General features: G+C 31.8%; 1 protein-coding gene across 1 annotated transcript; it reads left to right on the forward strand.

Moving 5' to 3' along the window:
- Positions 1 to 6,963: 6,963 nt before the first annotated feature.
- Positions 6,964 to 10,341, forward strand: LOC21399938 (nuclear transcription factor Y subunit A-10). Its single transcript, XM_010108682.2, has 5 exons — positions 6,964 to 7,299; positions 8,187 to 8,296; positions 8,404 to 8,469; positions 8,887 to 9,030; positions 9,634 to 10,341. The coding sequence occupies exons 1-5, from the start codon at positions 7,032 to 7,034 to the stop codon at positions 10,066 to 10,068; spliced, it is 1,023 nt and encodes a 340-aa protein (XP_010106984.1). The 5' UTR covers positions 6,964 to 7,031; the 3' UTR covers positions 10,069 to 10,341.
- Positions 10,342 to 12,534: the final 2,193 nt, after the last annotated feature.

Raw genomic sequence — 12,534 nt, forward strand, 5'->3', positions numbered from 1 at the left:
GAATTTGAGAGAATGACAAAATATCTGTATTCATATTTAAAACCTTAAAACCTACCATGAAAAGAGACAAAATATCTGTATTCATATTTAAAACCTTAAAACCTACCATGAAAAGAACTGTGAAGCTTAATTTGCCACCAAAAAAAAAAAATGGTTCCCTACCCAATAATTGTTGTGGTCATAGATTCTCCTTTCATCACTTTGAAACCTCTTTCTTTTTCTTTAATTTTAAGACTGTGGGGAAGGTTTGTGTACAATGATTGATAGCTATGGTTGTCCAAATTGTAAATTAATATAATTATATACACACACACACACACACACACACAGACACACACACACACACTCGCACACATGTTAGATTGATGAAAGATGGTGATGAGGTCAGAAAAGTGTCTTTGTCATAATTATTTATATATAAAAAAACTAATATTGACTTGTACAATTCCTAAGAATTTAATTAGTTCCAAAGAGAGAGAATTTAATTAAGGTATTTCGTGATGGCCATGAATTTAAATCCTTGCGACTATAGTCTTAAATTTAATTTTAATGTTGACGTATTTAGCTCGATCCACGTGTTTGATTCGCCTCTTAATTAACATATTAAATTTTGAAATATTGAGGAAAAAAAGAAAAAAAAAAGGATGAGAAGAAGATTTTCTTAGAGACAAACCTAACACTTTCTAACTAGTACGAATAATGGCCGGCCAAAAATATGTGAGGGAAAATATGTGGTCGCATGCATATTTCCAATGGCTAAGGAAGCCACTTTGGAAGTCCTTTTCCACTTTATTCTAACAATATTTGTGTTTCTTTTCTGCAAAAAAAAAAAAAAAAAAAAAAAAAAAAAAACACACACACACACACACAAAGGAGGGAGAGAGAGAGAGAGACCCAATATTTTTGTGAATTGGCCGGCAGTTCTGGGATATACAGCTAGCCCAAATATGAGGCTAGAAGGCATATTACACTGTGTTTGAACATGACTTAATTCCAAGGAGATTTTGACTACTAAATATTTTCTCAATATATAAAAATAAAAATTGTCTCAATATCATGCAGTGCTAGTACTGGATTTAACGTTGATACTGGCTGCTATCTATGCCTTAAGTCATGCTTAAAATTATTTAAAGATCATCTAGCCTCTAGATATTGGTAGTTGACACGTTCTCAATATAGCTAGAATATAAGGAATTTTTGCTAGTTACGCTAGTGAAATCCCACTATAAAGATTTTTTTTTTTATGGACTATAAAGAAAATTTTTAAAGAAATGTTAGACGACATTCTAATATTATATAATCATCAAAATATTGCCTTTTAATTTTTATTTTAATTACAATGTGTAACCAAACAGAAACCATGGTGTCGCTAGGTGATAAATATGATAACAGACTATATATCTTCATTAAGGTTAAGGTTCTTCAATAATGATGTTTTGGCTAGTTAGGAAAATGTTAAGAATTAAATGTCTTATTCCAAATGTGTATATGAACATGCAAGATCGATTTATAAAAGTTTGCCCTAATATAAGATTACGTCTTCTTTTACCGTTTCAGTAATTTACTATAATAAAAAAAAAGTTATAAGAGAAAATTGTACAGTTCACAACTTAATACAAGAAAAAGTAGGCCAACCGTATTTTGTGTGTGTGAAAGGCCGATCCACATACTGTCTCTTGATAAGAAAATAATCGGAGAAATGAGATAAATACTTTTTAAAAGTGCATGAATTAAGATTTTTATTTCTTATTCTTAATTAATAATCATTTTAGTTAAATAATTATACTAACAAAAGGGTATTAATCAAGAATGACGGATAAAAATCTAGACACATATACTGTTAAGGGTAAATTCTATAATTTTCTCATTATTAGTCTCCACAACTTAACACAAGAGTGATAAAAAAAAAAAAAAAAAAAATTTCTTCAAAATCTGTTTCATCCTTTGGATCCCTCTTTAATTAATTTTTCTCAACCATTTTATTAAAGATTTCAAGTAATTATGGGTGCGCCCTATTTCTCTTATTAATTGTATTTTGAATTAAAATTTGTACAATGGATATTAATTGCTTTTAAATCTTTAATCCTGGACTAAAGTACGAATTAATCAAGTAAATCTTAGCGCAACACATGGTCACATGCCAATAACCCTCAAAAGGTTAGTGTTTTAGAGAGCGGAAAACCATGCACAATTTATTTTTTTCGAATTCTTTAAGCTTCCGGCCAATTATAGAATTTTTAATAATTTTCAAAACGGAAATTTCAGGCCAATTGAAATTCATTAATATTTATCCAAAAAGCTCTTGGTTGGTTTTGAAAGCCATGCAAACAGTTGGTGGGTATCATCAGAATATTATGCCAAGATCGGTTAATGGCAACTTGGTAATTAAACTACTATGGATAGAATTCAAAAATTATCAGAATCCATTTTTCTTTGTTAAATTTATTTTTTTGATTCAAGGCATGTTAAAAAGTTGACATATATGATATGAGGAAAATCTATTTCTGGAGTCTCTAAGTTTTAGGCCTCATTCGTTTTGCGGATTCGAGTTTTTAATTCGAATTCAAATGTGATATTTTTTAAAAAATTTTAACTGTAATAAAAAAAATTAAATGTGATATTTTTTAAAAAAATTTAATTCTAAAATTTTAAAATTAAAAATTCAAATCGGTAAAATGAACGAAATTTTAATTATTACGTCAAATGCTCAAAAAACGGTTGATTTTGAGAGAGATTTTAAGTCAATACTTTACGACGTGGAAAGTTTTGGTCTGCTAATTATTTGTTAGTACTAAAAAGGTATCGCTTGTAATGATTGTCGGCTGTGTAACAATATTTATGCTATTACATTCTACATTTGACAATATTTATGTTGCCCGTTAGGATTTATGATAAGGGAGGAATTAAAAACAATATGTCCGAGAGACACTAACACATGAGTGCATTTTAATAGTTATTTTAATATTTAATCATGAAATGAATAAATATTATTATTTTAGTCATGTAAAATAGATCAAAAGGTCATAATCAATTGATCCTAGTTGATCAGAAAAAATTTATGACAGTGATCATAGACATAAAATATTATGTCATGTATCAATTGTGATTAAAATATATATTTATTTTCATAATTTGATCATTACCGATAGATAAATATTGAAATAATAATTAAAAGTTCGTCTATATATATATATATATATATAATATACATGTATATATACATTTTACATCCATCATCTATGTAGTTATTGGTAAGAACCAAGATGGTTGCCAATTTTGTTAAGGAATAACCTAGCTACAAAGATCTTCAGATTCTTATTTACGTACTTTATTCAAGTTTTTAACAAGGGAAAAAAAGAAAAAAAGCAAAGGAAGATCGCTCATTTCGATCACTCTCTGCCCTTTTCAAATGAGTAAGGGTCAAAATACTTTCTTAAAACAAAAAGAAAAAAAAAAGATTTAGTTTCAAGGTTTGTAAGAACTTCATGAAGTTAACTTTTAGATGCAGATGAGGGTTAACAATTTAATGGATGAAAAGGGAACATAGTTATCGGTGAAATAATGATAATGACAGTAAATCATACTTTCAGCATTTATATATATATATATATATATATTGTTACGTTAATATTTATCCATCAATGGATATTATTATTTTCATCGTAAAATATTGATCCGATAATTATAATAAATTAGATAGTTAACCAAAAAATTTTATAATAATTAATGAAATTTAATTGATCTTATCACATCACGTCATTAAATTTTTATATTTAAAGATAATTACTGATAAAAATGTAACCATTGAAAACTCATTCATCTATGTAAAATAAATATAGACAATTATTAAGTAGACCTTGTCACACATATAATACAAATGCCACCCCAACGATTCTTATGTGAAATAGGGTAAACATATTACACGGTTTTGTAGCATATATATTATTCTGAATATTGCCTGATCATTAGCAACAGCGACAATTTTGACTATCTTTAACTATTAATTCTTTGAGTTGGTAATTTTATTAAACTGTTATTACTTGCAGTATAGCCGAATGAATATAATAATATTTATGAATTACTTAACTAAATCTATTGGGACATCAGTTAAGGGAAAGGGCATAATTCAGTGGTTATCTTTAGATAATAGGAACTAAAAGATTGACATTAATGCTATGTTTGGTAGGATGGATAGAAAAGAGGAAGGAAGGAGAAATAAAATATATAGGTGAAGGTAGTAAAATAATTTTTTTTCATATGGTAGAAGAGAAAGAAAAGTGAAAAAAAAAATGTCAAATCTAAGGCATTTTATAATAATACCCCAATGCAAATAAAAATATGATGAATGGTTAAGGTTAAAATTGTTATTTTACATCTCATTTATTTGTCCAACTTTTTTTCTTCTCTTTTCTTTCCAAAGTTGGAAGGATTAAAAATTAGTGGATCCTATGAATTTTCATTTTCCCTTCCTCATTTTCTCTATACCAAACACCTAAAATTCCATTTTTCTCTCTAAAATCTTTCATCTATTTTCTTTCCTCTTTCTTTTCCACCCTACCAAACACACTGTAAATGGAGTTTTGTTTGGAAGTGTTTAGAGGATAGTGAAAACCTTGTTTTTTTTCTCGTGTTTTTTAAAGAGAGAGAGAGATATTGGTTTGTGCAATTTTACTTTTAAAACTCCAATTACATGTTAGTATATCCAGCATGCCTAATTTCTCTTCTCTATGCTTTTTTCTTTTAGCAAATAATTGTGATTAATGGGAGAAAATGTCTAATTTATGAGGACATTTGTGTAACAAATATATAAGTTTGATTTTAATGATTACTTTAATATTTTGATTCGTATTATTGTTTTAATTATGGAATATTAATCTAACAATTGTAATAAATTAAGTAATTTAAAAAAAATATGAAAAGTTCACACCACATCATCAAATTTTTACATTTTATAAACGTAATTATTAAAAACTCGTCTATAAATGTATCTTTGTGGAAAAAAAAAGGCTAACTTTTAACTTTAGGTACTCAAAATTAATACGTAAAAGTGGAATTAAAAAAATAAGTATGGCACTCCATCCCAAAAGCTTAAGCTGTTAGGAGGTGGGCTAACAATAGTTTTATACTTTAACACTCCCCCTCACGTGTGGGCTGGACAATGGGCAATCGTGTGGGTAAATTAATTAGAAAGCCCAACACGTGAATATTTAAGCCCAAGATATATTAAAGACCCAACACATGATGGCAATTTTAAAATGGGGATAAAGAGTGCAATTACGGGGGTTTGAACTCAGGACCTCCCGCTCTGATACCATGTTAGTTTACCAATCCATCCCAAAAACTTAAGCTATTAAGAGATGAGCCAACAATAGTTTTATACTTTAATACATGGCACTCCATCTGGCCATGCACGTGCTCTTGGAGAGTTTAGAAAGAAAACAAAAAAAAAACCATGCAATCTCCACAACTTCTATGCATTTTTAACCTTATCTGCATTTTTTTCTTAAACTTATCTGGAATCCACTTGCTCCTTATACAAACAATAAAAAATTTAAAATAAAATATAACTAATTCACATTAGATGTCAGGCTTTTATTTTTCTTTTTTCCTTCTTAAAAAAGTCCAAGTTTTATGCCACTTTGGCATTTTAATACCCCTAGTTTTGCCCCTCAGAAAACATTACTAAATGGAAACTAGGATGATTTTCAAAACTTTAGTACTTTTCCTATAACCAAAATAAAAAATAAAAAATAAAACGAAATTGCTTGAGAGGAAAAAACAAAGTGAAGCCAAGAGAGATTTGAGAGAGCACAATCTTATATATATATGTGTGTATATAAATTATATATATAAGGACATGGTACATAATACAAAGGGGAATTGCATTAAGGGCAAAGCTTATTGGGCAGTGACGTCTACTTCCATTACAGTTGTGCTCATTTATAATTCGGGATCTCTCTCTCTCTCTCTCTCTCCGTTTCTGTTTTTGAGTGCTGTGTTGGGACGTTGTTGGACAAGAAACAAACTGTCTCTCTTCTTGTAACTGCTGAAGCTAATTCTAGTAATTCTCGGATGTGTGAGTTTCTGAGATTAAAATTCCTTTATTCCTTCCTCCAATATAGTTGGAGGGTCTTATCAGAATTATTAGTCGCTTTCTCTTCCTTCACTTTCTCCTTATTCTGCTTCATTTCTTTTATTTCTTTCTCTTTTTTCTCTTCTCTGATCAACTTGGTGGTTTTCTGGGTTTTGGTTATTTAAAATTTTATATAGTTTTTTGGTGGGATTTTTTTTTTTTTCCTTTTGAGCTAAGTATTACTCCCTTTGGTTTTGAATGCTTATATATCAATTACTTCCTATTCCAAGTTTTTATATGTATATGTGTCTCAATAGAAGCAATGAAATTTTCTTATTAGCAGTTGGTGATGGAATTTTGATTTCAAAAAATATTGATGAAGTTTGAAATGGGAAAGTTTAGTGTCAGGTTTGATCAGTGGAAACAAATAATGATTGGATTTTTGGAAGTTTAATCATAATTTTTTTTTTTTTTGGTAATAAGAACTAATATATAGATTCAATTTATGCGTCCCCTTTGTTTATTCTGTTTTTTAGCTTTGTTCTTACTCTATTTTCTAAAATTTTAAAAAAAAAATCCAATGAAATACTGTAATCAAATTATATATATCTTTTTGTATTATATATCATTTTGATAATTTTGTTTCACCAATTAAAGTTATTTCGATCACTTACACTTGTATATGAATCTTCTATCAAATCAGACAAGCTTTCTACAATTTTGGCTAAAATTCAGTGCATGAAAAAGTTCACCTTTTTCCCCCTTGTTCTTGGTATAAGTAGTCCTTATTAAATATATATATTTTATATTTGAAATGAATGTAGTTAGAGACACTTAATCATGGTTGGTGTTTTTTTTTTTTTTTTTTTTAAACTTTTGCAGGCGTTGGACTAAATAATTAATAATCTAAAAGCTAAAATTAAGGAACTGTGGAATTGATCCTTTTGGGAGGCTAAGAATGGCTATGCAAACAATGTACTTCAAAGAACATGAAGGACTTATCCCCAATACCATTGGGCAGTTTTCCTCAATACCAACTGGGCATTGGTGGGGCACTGCCTTTGGATCTCAGTCAGTTCATGGAGACTCTTGTGCCCAACAACTTAAGCCTTTGTCCATGGAACAACCCGGCGGCGGCGACCAATTCATGGCCGCCAAACAGGCTGTAAGAGGCACTGATTTAGGACCAGACAAAGGGAACACAACTCAGTTCACCATCTTTCATGGTAAATCTTCTCAATTCTATCCTTGTTCAGTTGTTCTTGTACATTACTTTTTTTTTTTTTTGGTTAATGTGTATAACTCTCAGAATGGACATAGCATTTAAAAAATAATAAGAATAAAATAAAAAAATGAAATAAAATTAGAGGTCACCATGTAGGATGAAAGTAGCAAGAGAATTAACAAATTTGGTTTGAGAAGACATAAAATGTTTCATTTTCTGATTATTTTTTGATGCAATTCTTCTCTTCTGATTAATACATGAATTAGTGAGTCTAAGAAGTTTTGGAAATATTCAGTTCCCAAGTTAATTAAAGTAACATGACATCTTCATCAAACAATGATCAAAACCAAAGTTTCCTAATATTTCATTAACTTAGCAAAATCTGTCTTGATTATAGATTCTGAATCCTTAGAGAAGTTGTTCAAGTCCCGACTGTGATGAGAATAATATTCTGGGTTATAGATGCTTAGATTATTGAAACTAGATAGTTGTTTTGACCATATATGATTTTACTGAGAACATTAATAAAATGCCCTGTAACTTGCAAAATTAGAAGAATTCTGTAGGATTAAGTTGGAAACTTGCAAAATCAACAATGGATTTTTTTCAAATCTTTATGTATCCTCTGAAGTTTTGGGATTGTCTTGCAAGTGTCAGAAAATTTTCTATATTTTTTAGCTGACTATAAAATTGCGACAAATTGGCTCTTGGTCAGCCCTTTTGCTAATAGAGCAAAGAACTAAATCCTACTGATCACTTGATCATCTTCTTCTTCGAATATTCGTTACCAACTTGATTTGATTATGATCTAAAGAAAAATTGTTCACCAAGATTTCGGTTTAGTGGGAAAAAATATGGTTAATCAGCTGATTTATTTTTCTTGTTCAGGTGATTGTAAGTTCTCAGGAGATGGCCAAAAATCTCAGGCAACCATTTCTCTGCAAACATCTCCGCCAGAATATCATGCTCGTTTCGAGCTGGGATTCAGTCAGCCAATGGTCCGATTTTTTGACGACCCCACTTCTTTTTCATTTTCTCATATGATTTTTTTTTTTTGAACTACTGATTGCTTATTGTTGTTCTTGTTCGTGGACTAAAACTGTAGGTTTGTGCCAAATATCCATACATTGATCAATACTGCGGAGTCATCTCTTATGGACAGCAAATTTCGGTTCGTCTTCCATCTCCTTTTAGCTTGTTAATTTTCAAGAAACAAAAGTTGTTGCATTTACAACATTTCTGTGAAGAAAAACTTAGAAAATGTAAGGAAGTATAATATCTTTGCTAGATTTAGGAAATCTTAGTTCAGGCCTAATTTGGATTAGTTTTTAGGAAGTATATTATATCTGTCAATGGCAAAGGTGTAAACATGTTAAAGCTCTTATCGTAGCCCAAGAAATTCAGGTCCATTTTGTTCAGGATTAAGACTTTAGAACAAATTGTAGAACATGGAAGAAAGAGGATTCAATAATGAAAAATTTGAAGTCAGATTTTTCAGTAGGAACTGACAAAATCAATGTTCCTTTTAAGCACAGTTGTGGAAATAGATTTACTGATTCACATCTTGTAACTTCTTGCAATGCACCAGGGTCGCATTATGCTGCCACTGAATTTGACAGCAGATGAGGGACCAATCTATGTCAATGCTAAGCAGTACCATGGAATCATCAGGCGCCGCCAGTCCCGTGCAAAGGCAGCAGTTCTGCTGAATAAGATACAAAGACCCCGCAAGGTATGATACGTTGGGCAGCTCTCTTGAGTTTAAGATGAAACACAGGATGTGTCAAATACAAAGCTATTATTAGTTCAAAGGTGTTTGAATTGGAAGCTTGTTGTTAGGCCTGACCTCGAGGAAAATTAAAATCTTGGCCAAACTGTTTGAATATGAGAATTGAAATTTCATTACTTGTCACGTGTGGGCTTGTTGTCTCCTTTGATAGGCCTATATAGGGGATTTGCATTCTCCTCCTTTGTTCAGGCCATGTTGGGTACTTTGTTTGGTCTAGGCGCAAAAAGTGGGAGAAGGTTAGGATGTAACACTATTGTTGGTCAATCTCATAAAAGCTTAAGCATTTGAGAGAATCGGTAAACACAGATAAATTAGACAACAGAAAATTACGAATAAAAGATCTTATGGCATAAATAGCTTCTTTGCATTTACTTGGCTATCTGAAAACTATAATTTGACCACATCTTGATTTTTCACATTCTATCAACTTGGAAACACTTTTGCCAGCTTGGCAAGAGTACCATTGTCTTAAGGCCAATGTTGACATCCTATTAAAAGTATAAGCTTCTAAGTTATCTCATATCCATCCATCCTTTTCTTTTGCAGTCATATATGCACGAATCCCGCCATCTGCACGCGATGCGCAGACCAAGAGGGTGTGGTGGCCGGTTCCTGAACACAAAGAATCTGAACAACAACAACAAAGAGGGAAGTCCTGAGGCCAAGAAACTCGGCAGCGAGCAATTGTTCTCTCAGCCCTCCTCCCGCTCTCCAAGCTCCGTTCTGGAGTCAGAAAGCGGAACTCTGAACTCATCGAAGGAAGCCAACAACAGCAGTGGCCCAAACATCCCAGGATCAGAGGTGACAAGCATGTACACAAGGGGAGATCTTGATCACTTCCAGATGAGTCACCGTCATCATCATCATCTCGGAGTAGCATCTCTCCACCCCCTCACGGGCATGCTTGAGCTTGATGTCATGCCCACCAAATGGAACATTGCGGCGGCTGATCATCATGGCTGCTGCAACATCAAAGTTTGAGAGAGCAAGGGACAAAATGGTGTTTGGTGCTATGCCAAAAATGCCATGTGGTGGCATTATTGGCAAGGCACCCCCATTCCTTGCTCAGGCAAACAAATGGGATAGGAAAATCTAACTTTGCGGTAATCTTAACATGGATTCTGCAAAGGGTGGTTTTCATGGTGTGAGGATTAGTTCCCCCCCGAAAACCGTTTGGTTTGCACTTCAAAATGGCAACTCATTCTTGGCTCATTTGGCTGTCTTAGAACAGCCAGCAAAACCTGCTAGTTACTAGTGCTACTGTGTGTGGATTTGAATAAATGAGTTGAAAGTTTGTGGGTTTGTGGCTGTGTCTTGAGAACAATGTGAATTTAGTGATTAAGACTGAAAGCTCTGGCTCGTAATGGTTGTGGCATTAACAATGTTGTGATTTGGTGTTGTAATTTTAAGTTTAGTACTCTATCTGACGATTTGATGTATTGGACTTATGTAATGCAGAACTCTACTAGTATTTTGTGTCCTCAGCTGTATGAAAGAATAATTATGTGCCCTAATTACTATGAAGTATGATTGCTGTGTTATGTTATGCTCTGCGTCTTCTTCTTCCTTTTTGATGCAGGAAGCTTTAGCTCTAAAGTAGTTTTAATATTTTAATTTTCGTTTGTTTTAACTTATTAATTTGGCTTAGTTAAAACAATTAGACTTCAATATTGGAGAATTTGATTAGAGCTGAGTTTTCTTCCTAATTTTGGGATTTCCCTTGTGAGTATATTTAAGTAGAATTAGACCTTTGAGTCTCATCCTTCATTCAGGTTAGACCTGTAAAATTCTAACTTTATCTATTCCGCTGCATCATTTTATAATCATTTTTGTAAAAGAGATTTTGTTCTATTTTGCTCTTGATGTGCATGATGTTGAACTCTTTCAAGGGTGAAGAATTCATTATTAGGACATTGAAATTGAATGATTTAACTACTTAATCGAATCAGCATGTGCCCAATTTTTTGTTTTCTAGAAAGTAAGTTGTCGTTCAACTAATGAAACGACATGCCGTTGAATTTATGTAATTGAATATTATAGAACCACATTCAAACTTAATGCATTATTAGGACATTCAAATTGAATGAAAGCATGTGCCCAATTTTTTTGGTGGTTGTCTAGAAAGTAAGTTGTCGTTCAACTAACGAAACGACATGCCGTTGAATTTATATAATTGACTATTATAGAACGACATTTTATTTTGTCCTCAAGAAGTTTGCAGCCCTTAAATGGCAAAGACATATTTCTCATATATCTTCTACCGTTAAAATTTAACGCCCTTATATTGTCGTTTGTGGTTTAGAATTACTATGGGGTTTAGGTATCAAAACGACATGTCATTCAAATTTGTAGTTTACAAACCGTTGAATGTTTTATGTCGTTTAAGATTGAAAGGAAAAAAAAAAAAGGTCTTCTATAGGTTAGATGTAGTCTAGATAATGAACAAACATGTCATTAGTATTTGCCGTTTGTCTTTTGAACAGAATAACGTTCGTTTTCAAGTTATAAAGACACCAGTCACCAATGCATTGTAGAAGATTGATGTCGTTTAATACCGTTTTAGCAAAATAAACAGCATTATTGATTTTTCTGTCGTTTTGTCTTTTTGCAAAAGATTTCAAAAAGGCAGAAATTGGAGATGCGGGTTATCGATCCGTACCTCTCGCATGCTAAGCAAAGCACTCTACCATCTGAGCAACATCCCCTTATTTGTTGGGTGGAAGAAATAAACTCATCGTTCATTTCACCAATTTGAGTTTTTAATTTTAGATTTCTGCAGTAAAAAACTCTCAGAAAATATTACATCTAACTTTTTCTACTACAGTGAAAAGCTCTCAGAAAATGTCACATCTCAGCTCGAATTGAAAACTTAAATCCGCGAAGTGAATGAGGCCAAAAATTACTATTTTTTTTCTATTAGCAGTTTACAGCGGTTCAAAATTTGAAAATGGCAAATTGATTATCGTCTAGAAGTTTGAAGCTATCCCACTAAGGCTCTCTTTCCTATGAGAGTTTAAATCAATGTGATTATTTTGATTTTGAAATCAGAATCATAATTTATGTCTTTGAGTTTAATCATGGTTCTGGAATAAGAAAATAAGGGGTTTGAACCACTTAAAACCAAAGGGGAGGTCATTTAAAAACCAGAGATGGTTCTATTTTAAAACATCACATCAGGGTTCAAATTTTGAACAGAGTCATTCAAACTAAACACTAGTTTTAAAATTTTGAGCCAGAACTATTTTTTACTTTTTACAAATAAATAAAGATTTGAACCAGAATCATGATTCTAATTCTAAAACCCTCAAACCAAATGCTACCTAAATAAACAACTATGTTCATATTCTTTGATTATTGGTGTCGCTTCATCACTTGAACGACATGAAATGGAAATCATTTGTCGTCCGAAAGTTTTTACGTCTTTCAACCGAATAGACGTAGAGGTGT

This window comes from Morus notabilis, unplaced genomic scaffold (assembly GCF_000414095.1).
Source record: "Morus notabilis unplaced genomic scaffold, ASM41409v2 Scaffold758, whole genome shotgun sequence".
NCBI classification, from domain to species: Eukaryota; Viridiplantae; Streptophyta; class Magnoliopsida; order Rosales; family Moraceae; genus Morus; species Morus notabilis.